The sequence below is a fragment of the Somniosus microcephalus genome, chromosome 10 (genome assembly GCF_052327205.1).
Source record: "Somniosus microcephalus isolate GS21.2 chromosome 10, FLI_Smic_1.0, whole genome shotgun sequence".
NCBI lineage: Eukaryota > Metazoa > Chordata > Chondrichthyes > Squaliformes > Somniosidae > Somniosus > Somniosus microcephalus.
Window position 1 is genome coordinate 73,254,294 of NC_140996.1, and position 23,471 is coordinate 73,277,764.

A 23,471-nucleotide genomic window follows, 5' to 3' on the forward strand; every position below is an offset into this window, starting at 1 on the left:
AAGCTGACAGAATGGAATCATCACCCATTTTAAAAACCAACAATTTTACTCTAATGACTTCAATGGAAAGTGAAATCGGGACAATAACAACAACAACTTGTATTTATATAGCACCTTTAACGTAGTAAAACATCCCAAGGCACTTCACAGGAGTGTTATAAGACAAAACATTTGGCACCGAGCCACGTAAGGAGAAATTAGGGGAGATGACCAAAAGCTCGGTCAAAGAGGTAGGTTTTAAGGAGCGTCTTAAAGGAGGAAAGAGAGGTAGAGAGGCAGAGAGGAATTCCAGAGCTTAGGGCCTAGGCACAGAAGGCACGGCCACCAATGGTTGAGCGAATATCATCAGGGATGCTCAAGAGGGCAGACTTAGAGGAGCACAAATCTCGGGTGGTTATGGGGCTGGAGGAGATTACAGAGATAGGGAGGGGCGAGGCCATGGAGGGATTTGAAGGGTGGCCGAGTTTTGGATGACCTCAAGTTTACATAAGGTAGAATGTGGGAGGCCAGCCGGGAGTGCGTTGGAATAGTCAAGTCTAGAGGTAACAAAGGCCTGGATGAGGGTTTCAGTAGTGACGGGGTGTAAAATGGACAACGGATCCGATTTGTCCATTTCCTGCTGGGCGGTTTAGGTTAAACTGACCCCTGATGTTGAGAAGCTAAGCTGAGAATGTAAATTTATTGAAGTTTTCTATAAATGTATACAAGTCAAAGTAAATAAATTTAAACATAGGAACATAGGTGCATTACCCAAAAAGAACATCTGACCAACCAGTGTTTAGGAAATATCATCTCCCACAATACCTCCCATACCTCTCAATCACATCTTTCAACAGATACTTATCCAACTGTCTCTTAACCTTGCTGATGTGATCAGCCCCACTGCCTCCCTTAGCAGCCTATCCCATAATGTCATCATCCTCTGTGAAGCAGTTTAATCTGTTTTTTTACCCTCTCCTAAATTTAAGGCTACGCCCTCTTGTTGCAGAATCTGTGACTATATTACAAATATTGATGATTATCTTTTCTTTCCCCTTCAGGATCTTGACTATTTCAGTCAGATCACCCTGAGCCTTCTCTTCCAAGCATGCACCATCTTTGTTTTTTTTAATAAAAAGAAAGGCAGCTTTCCCTTGGCACTTTTTGAAGCATTGTTTGCTGTTAACCAACTTATTTGCTTTTATCTCATTGCCATTTCTGATGGCAGCTTTTCTGGATCAAGAGGGGCAAATCAGAAACAACTGAACTTCTGCTTTCCCCTCCCCGTCTACGGTCGCCTTTTACCGTGGATAAACAGATTGCAGCCTGGCCTCTGAGATTTATCACTGACACTTCTATAGCTGTATTTTCAGCTAAGTATACTTCCAGAGGTAAGATAGGTGAACAAAATGGCACAGCATCCACCAAGAAGTAAGGCTCCATACTTATCACTCAATGCAGTGATGGGATTCAATTAGAGTCTAAGGCCACAAATTTAATCGTGCTGAGGGGGCGGGTTTGGAGGCGGGTCCGCTGTCAAGATCGCAAAGATTTACAGCGGGTAGGAAACCTGCTGTCAACCCGCCTCCACGTGAGTCTCCCAGGTGTCGGGTCTGTCAGTGCAGAACTGACCCGACACCAAGCGGCGGAGGAGACAATTCAGCTTGTTAAATGGCTTGTTAAGAGCCAATTTAAGAGTATTTTGAGGCTTACTTGTAATTTTACCTTCTCCCCCACTGATTACCCGCTGTTCGGGGAACACGCCAGCTCAACCTGATGTGTTTTGAGTCTGCTCTGATGTTTCTGATAAGCTGACAGCTGCAGAAGTGGTGTCAAGGATGCCATGTTGCAGATGGTGAGTTTCAGAGCACAGAAAATGTTGGTTACTTCATTTTTAATACATATAGAGATTTCTTTAGCTTACAAGTTTTTAGATCCAATTGTAATTCCAGTGCCACCTCATTGGGAGAACCTCTCTCACCAGTGACAGATCACTTCTGTCATCACACTTGCAGCTGCCATCTATTCCAGAAACATCAGACCAATGAAACAATCAGACCTTGGTCCGCCGAATCCTTCCACAATCATCCCCAACACCAACACCACCAACCACATCACCAACCTTCGCCGCCATCACCTGATGCTGCACTGGACACAGCCCCTGATAAAATTGTCGGCCGGGAGGCCAGCGATGGCTTCACCATGGCCAGACTTTCTTCACTTGACGCTGTAAACCCTGGCTGCCACATGATGCACCAGGTTGACACCATCCCACACCAGCACCGTGAAGCATCCCTTTAATGTCCAAGCCATTCCATGCACACTCATCACTATAGCGGGGGGGTGGGGGGGGGGGGGGGAGGGTGGAGTTATGACTGAACAATCACTGGAACTCAGTAAGACACTTCTCAATGTGCGCTCAGATCTGTCCAGTAAGGGGCAGTGTTGGAAAAAGAGATTTCACTGTATGATAGCACATTACCAGAAACTTCACATGGACATTGGCTAAACCTCTCAAGTGCCCACCCTTGTGTGTTGTTAGTTGGTATGCTTGCAGTAGGATGAGGGTGAGTGTGAGGGGTGGCTAGTGAGATGGGGAAGTGATAAAGTAGATAGAGAGGGTTGGGTGGAGGTGAAAGGTAAGTTGACATCCTGGGGAGGTATCTTTCGCCCTTGGTAGGGAAGAGAACCTCCCTGCGTGCATATGGAGGGAGTCATTGGAGAGCCTGGGTGCAAGTGTTCTCCTTTGTGCAGTGCTCGTCAGTGTTTGCAGCACCTCAATGCTGTCAAACATTGACAGAACAACTGTCAAGCTCCATGTGGGCATGATCCCTTTAAGGAAACTGGCTGATGACATCAAATGATGTCATCAGGCTCGCTTCCTGTTAATTGGTCGGTAAGGGCTTACCAAGGCCAATCAAGGTAAAATCATGTCTGCAGAGCAGATGCAGCTGGGAGCAGGACCGGAACCCGGAAACTAGCCGTCCCACCCCCATCCCGCCTCCTCAATTAAAATCGCAGCTTTAGGATCACTGGCTGATTCCTCAGTGCCCTGTAGAAACTAGACAAGTTCAACAGCAGAGGGCAGATGATCGATTACATATCATGGCTCTTAAACAATTTAAGAACTTCGTATAGAAATTCATATCCTATTTATTTTCACCAGGAGAATGTGCTGATGTTTAATCATGTGTTTTGTAATATGAGCAATGCTAATGAATAGAGTTTTGGGAGTCGCTACAAGCCTTTGGATAAAATAGCCTCCTTCAGGGGAAATTATAGCTGCAGCATAACTTCATTTTATTTGTTTCATTATTTTTGCCTCACCAATGGCGGAGCCGATATTCAAAATTCGGGCAGGCAGTGTGCGGACAATTGGCTGCCCAACCAGTGTCCTTGGTGAGAGGCCTGGGCTATTTTAATGAACCAATGCTCATGAACAACTTGCTGACTGGGGGTGTGGGGATAGGGGTGTTTGGGAAATCTGGCGGCTTCTCCATGGAAGTTACAGGTTATAGGGAGGGGGAGGCAATCAAGGGAGGCGGCTCGGAGGAGTCGGCAGTGGGTTCTAAGATTTTTGTGGGGCCAGGAGGAGAATGTAAAATGTAAAAATTGCCCTGGCCATTTTTCTGAGCGGCCTGCAGTGATCCCTTTAAGGACTGCTGGTTTGGCTGATCTGCCCCTGGTAGCAATGGACGGACCATGCATGGAGCACACCCTGCCCATTGAAATTATGTTGGGATTCTATGTACAGCATAGGACCCCAATTTGAATACTGGACTGAGGCTCCAATTACCCTCCGTGTAACGAAATTGCTCTTAATGTTTCTCCGCACTCTTCGTGACAATTTAACACCTTACATCTTACCTTTAATGATGACACTAACGTAAGAACTGCGTTGTAGATTAGTCCCTGGAACATTAGCATCACAGATGTACTTTCCGGCAGTCTCTTCAGTTGCATTTTTCAAGGTCAACAGATTGGAATTTGATACTGTCCCATTAACCTTAAAAAAAAAGCAAGAATTTATAAATAAATGCTAAAAAAAGGATTCAAAATGGAGTCTGATATTTGCAAACTTTCCACAACAGTTGAAGCACTCAGCTGTGCAACTGGACATGGTGAAACAGTCAAAGTGCTCAGATTTGTAGCAGCCTGTCACTACCATCGGCACCCAGCAGGGTGAGCACAGTATTGAGCCAAAACACTGAATTCTCCCAACCTGGGCTGCCTCAGCTTGTTTTGCAAATTATCCCAACTAGCAGAGCTTTCCATGTCACAAGGAACGTAAATCAATTCTGAACTACGACATAGGCTTTGACTACAAATTTAGCTCTTCTGATCTGTGTTGAAGCTCAGTGAAGCCAGGTGGGGGTCAAGCAAACCAAAAAATCCATCCCATCTCTAATTGTTTCTTCCCCAGCACTCACACCTATATGTCACTTTCTGTCATGTACTTCACTTGAATGTGATGAGTTCTTTTTTCCACTAATTCTATCCAGGCACAATGTTAAGGAATAAACTGTAATGTTACCTTTTCAGACATAGTGATAACCTTGTGTGATTTTCTCTCAATTTTCCCCCTACCTCCATTAAAATGAACAGGTGGAAAATCAAAGGCTGCACTCTCACGATTTTCCAATGTGTGCTCCCAGTGGGCGAGGCTCCATGCCTGGAGAGCACAAAGATAAAATTTACTCTGTAATTTGTTTTTAAAAGGCACAATTTTATGATACTGGCATACCCCACAGAGAGGGCACCTTGGGAGTCCAGGCCAACGTATTGCCTAAAATTTATCGACATGTTGGCGGCGGCACAATCGTCAGTTTACCATTTAGCACGTATGTACAGAGCTTTGCACAACATGAGTGCACAAATGGAATTCAAGCTGACCTCCACGTCCAAATTGACTCCCATCATGCACTTAGCCCATGCTGCCGTTGGCTGACACCTGCCCTCCCTCCCCCATTACATATATCAGACTTGACTGTTGGAGGATAAAATGGCCCAAAATGTTCTATGTAGTTCACATGCATCAACGCCTACTCCACTCTTAGTATAAGTACAAATATTAGGGGTCATTTTGCAAAGTCACACTTTCAACATGGAGTTGTGCAGAAGGAGAATTTAGACATGGAGATCAGTAGGCCCTGCAAGATTTTTCTGGCATTATGCACTCCCAATGTGTGAAGCTCCATGCTGAGAGGGTAAATTCGTAAAATATACCCAACTGCAAAAGTGAATTTGGAAAAATGCAATAGATATGCATAAAAGTGAGTTAAGTATCTTTCTCATTTTTTTAAGCTCAGGTCTGGTATTGTATCAAAGGTGATGCATTTGTAATGTTACAGTAATTGCAGAAATTGTCATTAAAAATATTAATAAGTATTTAAGTGAATGTTCTCTCTAAATGTAATGAAATCCTATAGCCCAGAAATTGGGCTACTTACCGCCACAATCCTAGAAAAAATTGTAGCTGCCACTTGAACACCCTTCTCTGGTGCGGGGCTCAGCAGCCGCCATTTTGGTGAGGGCCTTCACACTATCGATAGCAGCGCTGGCCCTTGAGATACAAATATGTAGAGCAGGACAAGCTGCTGGAAGAGGGAGGAGGCGGAGGGGGAGAAAGGCTCTCAGCAGGAGGCCATATCTGCCCATGGTGTTCAGAGAGTAATTTTCCTACCTGAACCTTAGAGATGAACAATGTGTGAGACATCTGCACTTCAGTAAGGACGTCCTCACCGAAATCTGCCACCTGCTGCAGCTACAACTGCATTGTCAGTGGCTGTGATCAGGGGAATTTATAATGGGGAACAAAGACATGGCAGACCAATTAAATACATACTTTGGTTCTGTCTTCACAAAGGAGGACACAAATAAACTCCCAGAGATGTCGGGGAACATAGGGTCTAATGAGAGGGAGGAATTGAAAGAAATCAGTATTTGTAGGGAAATGGCGTTAGGGAAATTGACGGGATTGAAGGCTGATAAATCCCCAGGGCCTGATAATCTACATCCTAGGGTACTTAAGGAAGTGGCCCTAGAAATAGTAGATGCATTGCTGGTCATCTTCCAAAATGCTATAGACTCTGGGACAGTTCCCATGGATTGGAGGGTAGCTAATGTAACCCCACTATTTAAAAAAGGTGGTAGAAAAAAAATGGGGAATTATAGACCAGTAAACCTGACATCGGTAGTGGGGAAAATGCTAGAGTCCATTATAAAAGATGTAATAGCAGAGCACTTGGAAAACAGTGACAGGATGGATTTACAAAAGGTAAATCATGCTTGACTAATCTACTGGAATTTTTTGAGGATGTAACTGATAGAATAGATAAGGGAGAACCAGTGGATGTGGTGTATTTGGACTTTCAGAAGGCTTTCGATAAGGTCTCGCATAAGAGACTAGCGTGCAAAGTTAAAGCACATGGGATTGGGGGTAAGGTACTGACTTGGGAAGAAAACTGGTTGGCAGACAGGAAGCAAAGAGTTGGAATAAATGGGTCTTTTTCCGAGTGGAAGGCAGTGACTAGTGGGGTACCACAGGGATCGGTGCTAGGACCCCAGTTATTCATAATATAGTATATATTAATGATCTAGACGAGGGAACTAGATGTAATATCTCCAAGTTTGCAGACGACACAAAGTTGGGTGGGCGTGTGTGCTGTGAGGAGCATGCTGAGAATCTCCAGTACAATTTGGACAGGTTGGGCAATTGGGCAGATGCATGGCAGATGCAGTATAATGTGGATAAATGCGAGGTTATCCATTTTGGTGGCAAAAACAGGAAGGCAGATTATTATCTGAACGGCAATAGATTGGGAAAAGGGGAGGTGCAACGAGACCTGGGTGTCCTTGTGCACCAGTCGCTGAAGGTAAGCATGCAAGTGCAGCAGGCGGTTAAGAAGGCAAATGGTATGCTGGCCTTCAGATCGAGAGGATTCGAGTACAGGAGCAAGGATGTCTTGCTGCAGTTGTACAGGGCCTTGGTGAGACCACACCTTGAGTATTGTGTGCAGTTTTGGTCGCCTTATCTGAGGAAGGATGTTCTTGCCATGGAGGGAGTGCAGCGAAGATTCACCAGACTGATACCTGGGATGGCAGGAATGATGTATGAAGAGAGATTGGGTCGATTAGGCTTATATTCGCTAGAGTTTAGAAGAATGAGAGGGGATCTCATTGAAACTTATAAAATTCTAACAGGACTAGATGGACTAGATGCAGGAAGGCTGTTTCTGATGGCAGGGGAGTCCAGAACCAGGGGTTACAGTCTAAGGATAAGGGGTAAGCCATTTAGGACTGTGATGAGGAGGAATTTCTTCACCCAGAGAGTGGTGAACCTATCACAGAAGAGAGCTGAAGCCAATTCATTAAATATATTCAAGAAGGAGTTCGATATATTCCTTAAGGCTAAGAGGATCAAGGGATATGGGGAGAAAGCAGGGACAGGGTAATGAATTTGGATGATCAGCCATGATCGCATTGAATGGCGGAGCGGGCTCAAGGGGCCGAATGGCCTACTCCTGCTCCTATCATCTATGTTTCTATGTTTCTATGTGAAGGTGGCCATGTCCATGAACCTTTAAGCGTTGGGCTCTTTCCAAGCTGGAGCTGAAGATATTTGCAACAGTTTGCCGTCCACTGTTGCATAAAGAAGGTCCCGGAGTCTCTGTATTCCGAGAGAACTGACTACATTTCATTCTCTCTTGCCAGAGAGCAGCAGGTGGAGTGAGCACGCTGGTTCACGAGGGTTGCAGGCTTCCCCATGGTGCAGGGTGCCATTGACTGCACGCACATTGCTTTGTGGGTGCCCCATTTCAACTCTGAGATTTACCTCAACCAAAAGGGATTCCACTCCCTCAACATCCAGCTGGTGAGCAACCATAGGCAGCGAATCCTTGCTTTTTGTGGTATATATCAATGATCTCGACTTGAATATATGGGGTATGATTAAGAAGTTTGCAGCTGTGTGGTTGATACTGAAGAAGGAAGCTGTAGACTGCAGGAAGATATCAATAAATTGGTCAGGTGGGCAGAACAGTGGCAAATGGAATTCAATCCGGAGAAGTATGAGGTAATGCATTTGGGGAGGGCTAACAAGGAAAGGGAATACACATTAAATGGTAGAACACTGAGTAGCGTAGAGGAACAAAGGGACCTTGGAATGCATGTCCACAGATCCCTGAAGGTAGCAGGCCAGGTAGATAAGGTGGTTAAGAAGGCATACGGAATGCTTGCCTTTATTAGCCGTGGGGGGGTTGTGCTTCAACTGTATAAAACATTATTTAGGCCTCAGTTAGAGTACTGCATGCAGTTTTGGTCACCACATTACAGGAAAAATGTGATTGCACTAGAGAGGGTACAGAGGAGATTTACAAGGATGTTGCCGGGAATAGAGAATCTTAGCTATGAGGAAAGACTGGATAGGCTGGGTTTGTTTTCCTTAGAGCAGTGGAGGCTGAGGGGAGAACTTATTGAGGTGTATAAAATTATGAGGGGCCTAGATAAGGGGCCTGGATAGAAAGGACCTATTTCTCTTAGCAAAGGGGGCACAGATTTAAAGTAATTGGTGGAAAGTTTAGAGGGGATTTGAGGGGAAATGTCTTCATCCAGAGGGTTGTGGGAGTCTGGAACTCACTGCCTGAAAGGGTGGTAGAGGCAGAAACCCTAACCACATTTAAAAAGTACTTGGATGTACATTTGGGATGCTGTAACCTGCAGGGCTACGGACCAAGAGCTGGGAAGTGGGATAAGGCTGGATCGCTCTTTGTTGGCCGGCACAGACACAATGGGCCGAAATGGCCTCCTTCCGTGCTGTAACTTTCTATGATTCTATGAATCATGCAAGTCAATGCCCGGTATCCAGGCAGCAATCATGATGCCTTTATTCTGCACCAGTCCGCTATGCCATCTGCATTTGAGCCATCACAACAAACCAAAAGATGGCTACTGGGTGACAAGGGCTATCTGCTGATGACATGGGTCTTGACTCCGGTGCGGAACCCATGCACACGTGCGCAGCATGCATACAATGAAAGCCATGCTGCCACACAAAATGTGATAGTGCAGAGGATACCATCATCATCAGGCATGCTTTCAACTTCCCTGCTCAGCCCCGCCGTGGCACGGCCTCAGATGGCTGCTCTAATGATGGCAAGCACGTCTCCTCCATTGGGGTACGAACATGCAGACATGCCTGTCCCCTGCCAGTTAGCTTCTGCTGCCTCCGGTTGTGTGCCACCTTGTCCTGCAAGAGAGAAGGAAGTGTGCAATCTGTTTGAGTGATGTGGCTGAATGTCTGAATAGCTGGCAGTGTGTGCAAGCTGTGAAATGTGGGTGTGATGCTTGCAGCAGTGCTAAGTGTGTGAGCGTGAGGTGCACCTATGAATGTTAGTTATGAGTCCTGATTGATAGAGATTGTTGGTAGGTGAGTGATGGGGTGTGGTGCATTGAGCATTGTGTGAGACTAGTGGTGCAGATGGTGGGATATGGCATTTGAAGATGAATTCACTGACCTTGACCACTCATGTGAGGTCATTTAACATTTTGCAGCACTGCACCAGGTCTTCGGAGCTTGACTCCTGGCATTGACCACCACGGCTAACTGGTCCCACTACCTTCCAAGCGTTTGTCTGGAGGGCCTCCTGTGGATACAGCACTTCTCTCCTCCTTTCTACTTCCTCCACCAAGGCCTCTAGTACAGTGTCCGAGAACCTTGGAGCACGCTCGCTCCCATGTTGTGCCATTATTCAGTCTTTTTCCATGTCAGAGTGACTTGTACAAGAACTTCCACCACCTGCTCCAGTCACAACGTACCTCCCCTTTAAGAGGTGCAGGCTGGCTTGCAGTAGTGCAGCCTCACTTTAACTCATGCCAGCCTCTAGCAATTTTGGGCCCCCTGCTGAGGCATGCAGCCACTCAACAGCATGGTTAGCGCTGGCTGCACGCTGCAATCATGGTGCTGAGCAGGCAGCACGAAGTTGACATTCTGCCTGCATCACATTGAACGGGCACGGGGTAATCACAGATCGCGATCCCTGCGCCTGTTTTCAGGTGCTATCCAATTTGGCCCCCAATGTCACTGGAGATCTTGTATCTGCTCCATATTGATCTATATCTGCTCAACCGAACAAACAAGGAAAAATAACTAATGATTGCTTCAGGATATAAAATTAGAACATCATTAGTGTTTTAAAGCTTTAAAAGTATTCTCCTTTTGTTTTCTATCAGTGAGGTAATTACCTTAGTCCATCTGTAATGCGGAGTCACTGAACTGTTGATGTGGCACGAAATGTTCAGATCATCATCAAGAAACAGCTCGAATGGACCCTCAGGAGTAAATTCAATGTTGCCCAGATCTGAAGAAAATGGACAAGACCATCCATTAAAGGTTTGCAGCTGATAGGTAGAGGAGATACAGCAGACAACGTAGAACACTGGGTGTAATAACTCTTCGGAAAAATAGCAATAAGTGGGGTAGGTATTTGTCCTTACAGCCTGAGTGTACCACGTGGAGAAAAATCGGGTGGGAGAATTACACACCCAAAACCTGATTTACCTTCTATTTACTTAATTCTGTTACTGGATTGATTCTACGAACGTCAGACATTAAAGAGGCAATTCTATTAATCCAGAACATCTGTCAGAGAAGTCTGCTTTTAAATTGGTGTAAGATTAATTTAATAGCATACAAAAATTAAGATAATAAATAAGTGGGGAAGCATAACAAAAGCAACTTGTATTAGATAATATACAGCCTTTAATGTCATCACATCAAAGAGGTGTATGGGAAAAATGGATGCTGTCTCAAAGAAAAAGGGATGACAAAAATCTTAGTTAAAGAGTTGAGTTTTAAGGAGGATCTTAAAGGAGGAAAGAGACACGGAGAGGTAGAGAGACTTGGGGAGGGAATTCCAGTGCGTGGGATCAAAGCAATTGAAGGCACTGCCACCAATAGTGGGATGAAGGGAAGGAGGGTTGCATAAGAGGCCAGAGTCAGAGGAACGGAGAGACTGAAGGAGTGGGGGTGATTGTAGGGTGGGAGGAGGCTAAAGATGCAATAAGGATGGCCAAGGCCATAAAGAGATTTAAACACAAGGAAGGGAATTTTAAATTTGAAGCAATGGGAGACCAGATGCCAATGGTCAAGTGGGACTTGGTACGAGATAGAATATGGACAGCAGATTTTGGATGAGTTCAGGCTTACAGTGGGTGGAGGGTAGAAGGCTAACCTAGCAGAAGAATTTTGGAATAGTTGAGTCTTTGCCGATGTGGGTGGGGAATCATGTGGATGATTCCTGTTGTTGTCCGATAAGTGTGGATGAGGTTCCTCATTAGCAAAATTGACCTCAGGGCAGGGGGTTAAATCATTTGGAAGTTTGTGAGGCAGAACTCATCGTTGTTCTGAAAAGTGGATTATGGGAAAGCAAAGCATCGGTGTAAGTATAAAGCCAATGGAGGAGTGGCAGATTTCCTAAGTCCATGCTGCTTTGTAGGGGTGGGGGTGGGGGGGTGCGGGGGCCAGTATGATACATCCATGATTTTTTATCCAATGGACAGAAAATTGTGCAGCACACCTCTGATTTCCCAATGCGGGCTGCCAGCAAGTGGAGGCTTCCCACTAGCTGCATGTACATAGGAAATGGGCAGCACAGTAGTACCACAGTGTCAAAAGTTTAGGGCAAGAGCTTTTGCATCCGTTCAGACTTTAGTTTTAGTTCTGGGTTTAGGGAGCATGACATTTGGACCCATGGAAGCCAAGTTTAAAGTGTAAATGTGCAGACCACAGCCTACAAGTCAATGCTGAATAAGCACATACACCAGCTCATGGCCCAGCAATCTGCACCTGCCCCATTCACTGTCCTATAAATGTTAGTGAGTACAGTATTATTGTTTACCCATGCATGTTCCAATGATCCCAACCTTATATAACATGGAGGATGAACAGCAACTGATCGGCAGGGTAATTATTGCATCACACTGTAGTCAGGCTCTGTAAACTGGGAGAAAAATTAAAACCTGACCTTAAACCTATGAAATCAGTAGCTTAGTAATTGATTGCATAGACTTTTTGTTAATTTCAGGTTTTTTTATTTGTTTGCCCTTGGAATATGGTCAACATTGGCAGGACAGTATTGTTTGTCCAACCATCGTTGCTCTGAGGGCATTAAGGCCTAGAATTTCGCTATCGCCGCGCCAGGTGTTTTGCGCCCGAAATTTAGCGCTCGCCCGGATTCCCGTAGCGCCCGCCTGAAATTCAGTTGCAGCGCCCCAAGAGGGAGGCGGGCGCTATTGCAGGGTTTGGCCGCCTCACTTGGGGCACTGAAAGTCAGTTTCAGGCGTCCAGCTGCCGCTGCGCCACCCGATGCGGTGCGGCAGGCTGGGGTACTGCAGGCCTCCTCCTTCTCTTAAGGAGGAGCTGCCTGCAGCCGTGAGATCGCCGCTGGATTCCCCCGGCAAATGAGCCCGGCACCACGGAGAAGTGCCGGGCTCGCGGGGGTCAGACACCAATGCCGCAGGGGGGTGGTGTGGGAGTCCGGGGAGGAAGGAGCGGCCAAGCGGCCGCCGGTAAAGCGGACGGCCGCACCTCCACCTTTACGCCCCGGCCTCTCGGAGCTGCAAGGCCCCGTTTTACAAACGCTCCTTGCGCCCGCTACGGGTGAGGCGGCGGCAAGTGAATTTGGGCGTTGGGCCGGCATCGCGTTGAAACCGGGGCGCTGCGCACACCGATGACGTCATCGGTGCCGGCGCAGCGCTACCGGCTAACGCCACCATTTGCGCTTCACTGAATTCCAGGCTACCAACAGCGCCGGCGCTAAACACCTCTTTAGGCGCTAAGTGGGCGCTAACACCACTGAATTTCCAGGCCTCAGTGTCATCCACATCATGTGGGACTAGAGGCTCATGGACATCAGATCAGGTAGGGGTGGCTGGTTCCCTTCCTAGAAGGACATTAGTGAATCAGTTGGGTTTTTATGATAATCCGGCAGCTTTAATGGTAAATTAATCTGGTGCCAGCCCACAAATTACCAGATTTATTGAAATTCATCGAGCTGAAATGTTAACTCTGTTTCTCCCTCCACAGATGCTGCCTGACCTGCTGAGTATTTCCAGCATTTCCAGCTCAAAGACATTGAAAAAACTATTGTTACGTTTTATTGAAACTACAAGGATTGACAATAAGTGAATCTTTCACTGTTGGATTGTTGGATTTCTAACTGAGCATTGTCTGTAACTATTTCACAGCAATCAATACTCACAGTTATTTAGGGGTATCTTTTTAGACTGCATAACTCTGCTCTTATTTCCAGGCAATGAGAACACAGCATCGCACCAAACAAGCTTCCATTGGTCTGCTTTAATCTCTAAGGACAATCTTTTCTCCACTTCATACAAGCCGTTTGAATCCAGGAAGACTTTTGATATTATAACAGAACCTGAAAAACATTTGAGTCCAGTTTCAGCATTTTTCTTATGCTCCTAACAAACCAGATACAATGTGAAGGGCAAAGAAGAAAGAATAAACTTGCATTTATATTGTGCATTTTCAACCTTCGAATGTCCCAAAACACTTTACAACCAATGCCACTACTGCTTTGAAGTGTAGTCACTGTTGTAATGCAGGAAACACAGCAACCAATTTGCACACAGCAAGGTACCACAAACAGCAATGACCAGATAATCCACTTTCTTAGTGTGTTGATTGAGAGATAAATATTGGCCAGGACAATAATAGGGTAATAATAATGGGGGATTTCAACTTCCCCAATATTAACTGGGATAGTCAGAGTGTGAAAGGCTCAGAGGGTGTAGAATTCTTAAAGTGCATCCAGGAGAGCTTTTTGAGCCAGCATGTAGAAAGTCCTACAAGAGAGGGGGCGGTACTGGACCTAATTCTAGGGAATGTGGCCGGCCAAGTGGAAAAAGTGCTAGTAGGTGAGCACTTTGGTGATAGTGACCATAATATGGTAAGATTTAAGGTGGCCATGGAAAAGGACAGGGATGGGCCGGAAATAAAGGTTCTAAATTGGGGGAAGGCCGATTTTAATAGGATAAGGCAGGATCTGGCCAAAATGGACTGGGATCAGCTACTTGTAGGAAAATCCGCATCGGAGCAATGGGAGGCTTTCAGAAGGGAGATTGAGATCATACAATGGCAACATGTTCCCGTAAAGGTCAAGGGTGGTTCCAAAAACCACAGGGAACCTTGGATGTCAGGGGATATACGAGAATGGATTAGGAAAAAAAGGAGGGCTTTTGGTAGATACAAAAGGCTAAAGACGGAGGAAGCCCTAGAGGAGTACAAAAAGTGCAGGGGGATACTTCAAAAAGAAATTAGGAGATCAAGGAGGGGCCATGAAATAACACTGGCAAGCAAAATAAAGGAAAATCCGAAGATGTTTTATAAGTATATTAAGGGTAAGAGGATAACTAGGGAAAAAATAGGGCCCATTAGGGACAAAAGTGGCAATGTGTGTGTGGAGCCGGAAGATGTAGGAGGGGTTCTAAATGAATTTTTTGCATCTGTTTTCACTATGGAGAAGGACGATGTAGACATAGAAATAGGGCGGGGGGACTGTGATATGCTCGAACATATTAACATCGAGAGGGAGGAGGTATTGGCGGTTTTAGCTGGCCTAAAAATGGATAAATCCCCAGGCCCGGATGAAATGTATCCCAGGCTGCTGTGTGAGGCAAAGGAGGAGATTGCGGGGGCTCTAACACATATATTCAGGACCTCTCTGGCCACAGGGGATGTGCCAGAGGACTGGAGAACCGCTAATGTAGTACCATTATTCAAGAAGGGTAGTAGGGAAAAACCGGGGAACTACAGGCCAGTGAGCCTAACATCAGTGGTAGGAAAATTATTGGAAAAAATCCTGAGGGACAAAATTTGTCTCCACTTGGAGAGGCAAGGATTAATCAGGGATAGTCAACATGGCTTTGTCAAGGGAAGATCATGTCTGACTAATTTGATTGAATTTTTTGAGGGGGTGTCTAGGTGTGTGGATGAGGGTAACGCAGTGGATGTGGTATACATGGATTTCAGTAAGGCCTTCGATAAAGTCCCGCACAGGAGACTGGTCAAGAAGGTAAGAGCCCATGGAATCCAGGGTGCCTTGGCACATTGGATACAAAACTGGCTTAGTGGCAGAAGGCAGAGGGTGATGGTCGAAGGTTGTTTTTGTGACTGGAAGCCTGTGGCCAGTGGGGTACCACAGGGATCGGTGCTGGGTCCCTTGCTGTTTGTGGTCTACATTAATGACTTGGATATGAATGTAAAGGGTATGATCAGTAAGTTCGCGGATGATACAAAAATTGGTAGGGTGGTGAATAGCGAGGAGGGTAGCCTCAGTCTGCAGGACGATATAGATGGGTTGGTCAGATGGGCGGAACAGTGGCAAATGGAATTTAACCCGGAAAAGTGCGAGGTGATGCACTTTGGGGGGACTAACAAGGCAAAGGAATACACAATGAATGGAAAGACCCTAGGCAAGACGGAGGGTCAGAGGGATCTGGGTGTGCAAGTACACAGATCCCTGAAGGCGGCGGAACAGGTGGATAAGGTGGTAAAAAAGGCATATGGGATACTTGCCTTCATTAGCCGAGGCATAGAATATAAGAGCAAGGAGGTTATGATGGAGCTGTATAAAACACTGGTTAGGCCACAGCTGGAATATTGTGTGCAGTTCTGGTCGCCACACTACAGGAAGGATGTGATCGCGTTAGAGAGGGTGCAGAGGAGGTTCACCAGGATGTTACCAGGGCTGGAGCGCTTCAGCTATGAAGAGAGACTGGGCAGGTTGGGTTTGTTTTCCTTGGAGCTGAGGAGGCTGAGGGGGGACATGATTGAGGTGTACAAAATTATGAGGGGCATAGATAGGATGGATGCTGAGGAGCTTTTTCCCTTAGTAGAGGGGTCAATAACTAGGGGGCATAGATTCAAGGTAAAGGGCGGGAGGTTTAGAGGGGATTTGAGAAAGAACTTTTTCACCCAGAGGGTGGTTGGAGTCTGGAACTCACTGCCTGAAAGGGTTGTGGAGGCAGAAACCCTCACAACATTTAAGAAGCATTTGGATGTGCACTTGAAATGCCATAGCATACAAGGCTACGGGCCAAATGCTGGAATATGGGATTAGATTAGACAGGGCTTGATGGCCGGCGCGGACACGATGGGCCGAAGGGCCTCTATCCGTGCTGTATTACTCTATGACTCTATGACACCAGGAGAACTCCCCTACTCTTCCACTAATAGTGGCATGGGATTTTTCATGTCCACCTGAAAGGGCAGATGGGGCCTCGGTTCAACAACTTATCTGAGTCAGTTTAAGATACTGCACTGAAGTGTCAGCCTAGATGATGTGCTCAAGTCTCTGGAGTGGGACTTGAACCCACAGGCTGACTCCTTGTGTGCGTACCCAGTGAAAAATTCAAAAGCCATGTACAATAGCTGTGAAGGGATACGCCATATTTCAAAAAGATACACCATAATATGAACAGAATTCTGATATTTATTAACACATGATATACTGGGTTTAAAAGTCTGGAAAGCCTTGGAGACACATGCTGTAAACAAAAAACAGGCTTCTGAGATAAAGATCTGTTTATAACACAAGTTGTAAAAACCAAACAAGCTTTGAAATGGGAATTAATTGGCAGTTTGGTGATTCCAGAGGGTCTGGAGTTTGGGAATAACACAATAAGAAGATCCAGTTTAAGGTATAAGCTAACACGTTGAACAGAAACAGAAAGAACCATGTGCCTTTGAAAAGATGACATCAAGTAAAAGAAACACCTGCTGGTCAAATAGTTTTTATGTTAAACTTGGAAGACAGGAAACACGATTAAATATGCAACCAATTGAGATAGCTAGAAATGAATGAAACACTCTGGTCAAAGTGTCTTTAATTTATACATAGTAAACATGATACCAACAAGAACACTTTGAAGATATGACTTCAATAGATACACCAAGCAATTACATTGTGTTTGTATTGAACTTGGAGCAGTAAGGAAACTCAACGTCTGCTAAAAATCAGTAAAGCCAATATTAAGAATTGAATGAAAGTATTTTGTAAGAATGGCATCAAACAGAAACCATAGCTGTCATATTGTTTTTATGATAGCTTTTGGAACACCTAAAGGTGGAGACATAATTATGCATGCAATAGTTGAATTGACAGTAAGATAGAAAGCATTCAAAAGAGAGAATCAATAAAGACAATTAGCTGACATCAGCAGAGAACTTCAAAGAATAAACCACTGCAAAAAGGGTATAAAAATAAGAGCTTTTCAAACAGAAAGTCAGAACTCGTTGAATGGGCCAAGTGTTTCTCAACTTCACAGGCATGCTCTGTAAGTTTTTAACTTTGAGTCTCGGTTAATCAAAGTAATTGATTTTGGTGGATGTTATGGATTTAGAAATAAGTAAGAAATGTAGAAATGTAACAAAGTAAAGATTTGAGAATAAGGAGCTCTGAGAAATAAGAAATGTAAGCTATCTATATTTTGAATTGATAATGTTGCGACAGAATCAACAGCTATTAAATGAATGTCGGCTCTTAAATAAAACTATATATTTTTAGAATTGTCTCAAAGAGTAAATCTGTATAAACTCGCGAACCCAATTTCTGTACACTCTTTTGTAAGGAGTTGCAGAATTCTGGGGGGTATTCCGGACCCTCATAATATCCGGAAGGTTACAGTCCAGTTAAACTTATTAAAAATGCTATCTGGAGGATGGTAACATCTTCAGTCATTCCTTTCCTTTAGGGAGAGATAGCCTGAACCTTTAGACCCATTTAAGCATCTTATGGAATTCGGCTATCTCTAACTTAAGTTGAAGGTGAACGTCTGGGGAATACGCCTGGTCTGGGGTAGCCCGAGACAGGGCTAGAACTTGTAATTATTCCTTCATAGCAGCCATTACATCAAGGAGGCACTCCAGGTATCTGTTGGCATAGCAGTCCTGTCAGAGGAATAAATAAAATAATATAAAAGGATCACTTGTGAACTATTACTAGGGAGTAGGTGGACCCCGTGTGATTACACCATCAACAGGATGGGCCAGTTTGATGGGCCTACTGGTTGTTGCTTGCCCTTTTTGTCCGCTCATCTATCAACATTTTGCTCACTGAGTATAGTTGCAACACAATGAGGCTGAAATTCACTAACTTCAGTAAAAATATAAGTACAATTTAAAAGAGGTGGGCCTAGAAATTCGGTGGGGTTAGTGCCCAATTAGAGGCGTTAGAGGGCCTTGCGCCGGAATTATAGCCGCGATCGAAATTGCGTTGGGCCCTACCATCGGCGTTAGCCGGTAGCGCTGCGCCGGCACCGATGACGTCATCGGTGTGCGCAGCGTCCCGGTTGCCGTGGTAATGCGGCCGGACGCCCAAATTCAGTTGCGGCCGCCTCGCCCGTGGCAGCCGCAACCAACGATTGTTCAACGGGATGTTGCAGCACGTAGCGCCGGCGCATTAAGGTGGAGCGGCGGCCGGCCGCTTTCCCGGCGGCCGCCTGCCCGCACCTCCCTCCCCGGACTCCTCCACCACCCCCCCACGGCACTGATGTGTGTGGCCCGCGAGCCCGGCACTTCTCCGAGGTGCCGGGCTCATTTGTCGGGCGAATCGACCGGTCAGCGGTCGGCTGCAGGCAGCTCCTCCTTAACAGAAGGAGGAGGCCTGCAGTACCCCAGCCTGCCGCACCGCATCGGGTGCAGCAGCAGGGGATTAGCGCCGCAAACCTGCATTCAGCGCCCATAGCGAGGCGCTGAAACCCTCCATTAGCGCCCGCAGCCGTCTGGGCGCGGGGCAGCTGAATTTTTGGCGGGCGCAGCGGCAATTATCGCGGGCGCAAAATTTCGGGCGCAAAAGCCCTGGCGGAGGCAAACCTAATTTCTAGGCCGTGGAATATAGCTGGAAAGCACTAATGGATTATTCATCAGACTTTAGTGTTTCTTTGAGCATTCTCACTCCTCTCTAAAAGGATTATGGTAGGGCTGTGAAACCTACAGCTCTAGAGCCACATTTAACTCTCAGCCCTGGCAATCCAGCCCTGAAGCCAGGCAACAGTCCTATTTGAGCTTGTATTTTTTATTTGCTGTTTTGTCCGTTTGACTTTGAGCCTGCTGCTTCGAGGTTTTAGTAAGGGCAGTTGTTAGTGCTGTTGCCGCATTGGTGGATAAATTCTAAATCAGAACACCAAGATCTGTTAGAATCAGCAACCTGAGAACAATGGGAATTAATGGGAACAAAGATTTAACTTTTATATATGGCCCCTGTAAGATTCGCAATTTTCAGCAAAAATCACGCAAGAAAACTGGATAAAATAAGACTGTTTATTGACCAAAGTAAGCTTGCACAGAAAAACCTTTGATAAAAGGGCATACAAAATGGCCGCCAGGCCCCGTGATCAGTTTCTGAACCATTTTATTTCTGTTACTGCAAGCCAGACAGGCTTGTGGATTGAAGACAGTGAGCCCGCGAAAGCCAGTATCTGGGAACCGAAACTCAGAGGAACAGCATACATATTCAATGGATTACAAGTACAGGATGGGGCCCATCAAGATATGGGCGGACAATGCAAAATCACTCATACCCATTTATTGTACAAAGGAAAAAACGTTTAGCAGCCATCAAGGAAAATCTCCGGACCGATCAATATGCGAACTGAGCCGCGGTGACAATGCAAAAGACATTAAAAGACATTATCGGCCAGGAAGGCCAGTTTAAGTTATCACCGGCTCCGTTACAAGACAAAGCGCCCCTGCAGAGATTTCTGCCCGCCAAAATTAATACAAAGACAGGACTATGATTTGGCGGGAGATAAGACTGTTCCAAAAGAGTATAACTATGGATTGAAAGTCCATATACGTGACTTCAACTTCTTCAGACGGGGCCAGGATCGGCGCCTCTTCCACTTCGGCAGATGCAGAATCGATGAAAACGTTTTCGTCTTTTTAAAGACGGACGGTTTCGGTAAAAAGACAACGTGGTCGGTGTTCAGCCAAACAAGGCTCGGCCACGACGAGAAGACGACGAGGGTGGCCCGGGTACTGGGGTCGGGAGATCATCGACGACCCAGGCCGACGGAGAAGAAACCCTCTGGAGAACCGACCAGGCCAGAGACAAAAAGACAGTCCGGGCCTGACACTTCCGTGTCTCAACACCCCATTGGGTTGTTGTTCTACTCCATGAACAAAAATCCACGACAGGCTTAGTGGATCTCAACCTTGACGAGCGCTCATCGAGGCTGTGTCTACCCCATCGCCTCGAGAGAGAGAGAGAGAGAGAGAGAGAGAGAGAGAGAATATCGACTGCGCCAGAAGTTTCCAAATCCACGTGACGATGGAAAGCGGTGCCAAAAAGGCTGCGAACCCCCCTTTCTCGTGATTTCGAGAGTGGTGAGCATGATCCCAGGTTCCCCAGGTCGAAACTTAGTTTAGGTATAGGGGAGGGAGTTAAGGGAAATCGTAATGTGTTTCCCCTTTTACGATGTGCCGTGTGTTCCCCATTTCCATAGAGTCAAGTTCATAAATTTGTGCATGATTGTAGTTACTTTAATCTGTGCCTATGACATGTATTTTGTAATGCTTCAAACTGTTTAAAAATAAAAGCATCCATTTCGTGCTATTCAGCCTGGTCTATTGAGTCCTTTTCTCTGCACTACTGTTCTCTGCATCTAAGTCCAAGGTCTAGAACCGTAGGGGGAGTGGGTCGAACCACTCAAGGGTAATTCTTGCACGAAGCCTGGCAGGAGGCCAGAACGGGCAAGAGAGCAGGAAAAAAAACCCTACACCCCTGAGGTTCCATGGTACACAGGTAAAGACTTGGACACCCCTAGATTAAGGAACATTAGCAAATGTTATTAAAAAAGATGAATCTTGCTTGTTAAGGTCACTAGGCACAATCATGAAAAATGGTTAAAAAGTGGGTATTTACAGACGTGGAATTAGTGAGTTTAATGACGAATCACCACAACAGTGTAGGAGATGTTAAGTGTGCCCTGGGCGTGCGGAGGGTATCGCTGCTCACAATACCACATAGGCAGCCGTGACAGTCGCTACACCTTTTAGCATATTTTTATCCAGCTGAGTGATATTTAGAAAAACACTAATAATTTTGCTTATAGTAAAATGCAAAGTTTCCATACCATTATCCCCATCTTGAAGAGGAAATCCATCCAAGTAGAATGTGATAGAAGGCTCTGGATATGCTTTTTGTGAGATACAAGTAGCATTCTGAATCAAACAACAATTGTTTTATTAATGTTAAAATGTACAAATGTACAGAATAGTGACAATTGGCAGTGCTTCTCCACCTCTGTGTTTGTTGAAGTTTTGAGATGTATTAGAGATTTTTAAAATTCCAGAAGAATAATTTGATGCAGCATTTCATTTCCACTTATAGTCTGACAAGTGTATCACTGGGAGTGGAATTTCAATTGACATTATATGATGTCAGTGCCAAATGACATCTCCTATAGGGGTCGCTGTTGTCAAATTTATTAGCATTAAACGGAGAAGTCTATGTGATAAAGCTTGTGTACAAAATAATAAACTTTAAACATGAGCAAATTATCAAATCTTCCTAAAGACCCTGAGTTAGCAACGGCCATATACATTGACAAATAATTTTCACATGTTGAAGCTGCTGAACCATCAAAATATGCAATATTGTCATGTAAATAACCTCACCATTAAGTTCCTTTCAATATTGGAGGGCAGCCATGAAAAGTCAGATGGCTAACCATGTAATGCGCAGTTCACGAGACAGTGCTTGGTAGTCAAGACATGGGGCAGTAACTGTGCAGCAACATTGAGGGAAAAGGTTGAGAGGTGGGAGGAATGGGTTAAGAAGAAAGCAATTGCCGAGCTGAAATGATCATTTTTTTCCACTGTGGTGAGCTGCAGCAGTGTGGTGTGTGTGTGTACGTGTGTGTGTGGAGTGCGCGTGTCATGTGTGGAGTGTGTGGGTGAGGGGGGGCGTGTGGGGTGTGTGTGTGTGGGGTGTGTGTGTGTGTGGGGTGTGTGTGTGTGTGTGGGGTGTGTGTGTGGGGTGTGTGTGTGTGTGTGGGGTGTGTGTGTGGGGTGTGTGTGTGGGGTGTGTGTGTGTGTGTGGGGTGTGTGTGTGTGGGGTGTGTGTGTGTGGGGTGTGTGTGTGTGGGGTGTGTGTGTGTGTGTGGGGTGTGTGTGTGGGGTGTGTGTGTGGGGTGTGTGTGTGTGTGTGGGGTGTGTGTGGGGTGTGTGTGTGTGTGGGGGGTGTGTGTGGGGTGTGTGTGTGTGGGGTGTGTGTGGGGTGTGTGTGTGTGGGGTGTGTGTGTGTGTGGGGTGTGTGTGTGTGGGATGTGTGTGTGTGTGGGGGGTGTGTGTGTGTGGGGGGTGTGTGTGGGGTGTGTGTGTGTGTGGGGTGTGTGTGGGGGGTGTGTGTGTGGGGTGTGTGTGTGTGTGTGGGGTGTGTGTGTGTGTGTGGGGTGTGTGTGTGTGTGGGGTGTGTGTGTGTGGGGTGTGTGTGTGTGTGGGGTGTGTGTGTGTGTGGGGTGTGTGTGTGTGTGGGGTGTGTGTGGGGTGTGTGTGTGTGTGGGGTGTGTGTGTGGGGTGTGTGTGTGTGTGGGTGTGTGTGTGGGGTGTGTGTGTGTGTGGGGTGTGTGTGGGGTGTGTGTGTGTGTGGGGTGTGTGTGTGGGGTGTGTGTGTGTGTGGGGTGTGTGTGGGGTGTGTGTGTGTGTGGGGTGTGTGTGTGGGGTGTGTGTGGGGTGTGTGTGTGTGTGTGTGGGGTGTGTGTGTGTGTGTGGGGTGTGTGTGTGTGTGGGGTGTGTGTGTGTGGGGTGTGTGTGTGTGTGGGGTGTGTGTGTGTGTGGGGTGTGTGTGTGGTGTGTGGTGTGTGTGTGTGTGTGTGTGGGTGTGTGTGTGGTGTGTGTGTGGGGGTGTGTGTGTGTGTGGGGTGTGTGTGTGTGTGGGGTGTGTGTGTGTGTGGGGTGTGTGTGTGTGTGGGGTGTGTGTGTGTGGGGTGTGTGTGTGGTGTGTGTGTGTGGTGTGTGTGTGTGGTGTGTGTGTGTGTGGGGTGTGTGTGTGTGTGGGGTGTGTGTGTGTGTGGGGTGTGTGTGTGGGGTGTGTGTGGGGGTGTGTGTGTGGGGTGTGTGTGTGTGTGGGGGGTGTGTGTGGGGTGTGTGTGTGGGGTGTGTGTGTGGGGTGTGTGTGTGTGTGTGTGGGGGGGTGTGTGTGTGCGTGGTGTGTGTGGGGTGTGTGTGGGGGTGTGTGTGGGTGTGTGTGGGGTGTGGTGTGTGTGTGGGGTGTGTGTGTGGTGTGTGTGTGTGTGTGTGTGTGGGTGTGGGGTGTGTGTGTGTGTGTGGGTGTGTGTGTGTGTGTGAGTGTGTAGGTGTGTGTGTGTGTGTGTGTGTGTGGGGTGTGTTGTGTGGGGTTTGTGTGTGTGGGGTGTGTGTGTGGGGTGTGTGTGTGGGGTGTGTGTGTGGGTGTGTGTGTGGGGTGTGTGTG

General features: G+C 46.4%; 1 protein-coding gene across 4 annotated transcripts in view; it reads right to left on the minus strand.

Annotated features, from left to right (window-relative positions):
* LOC147111547 (T-cell surface protein tactile) overlaps positions 1 to 23,471 on the minus strand; it is a 242,668-nt gene that overhangs the window by 43,741 nt on the left and 175,456 nt on the right. For 3 of the 4 annotated variants that reach the window (XM_085998614.1, XM_085998615.1, XM_085998616.1), the window contains exons 6-9: positions 21,133 to 21,220; positions 13,239 to 13,415; positions 10,222 to 10,337; positions 3,847 to 3,985 (exon numbers count right to left, since the gene is read on the minus strand). In XM_085998614.1, the coding sequence (XP_085854740.1) occupies positions 3,847 to 3,985; positions 10,222 to 10,337; positions 13,239 to 13,415; positions 21,133 to 21,220 (520 nt within the window). The remainder of the gene's footprint in view (positions 1 to 3,846; positions 3,986 to 10,221; positions 10,338 to 13,238; positions 13,416 to 21,132; positions 21,221 to 23,471) is intronic. The other variant, XM_085998617.1, reaches the window with a different exon arrangement.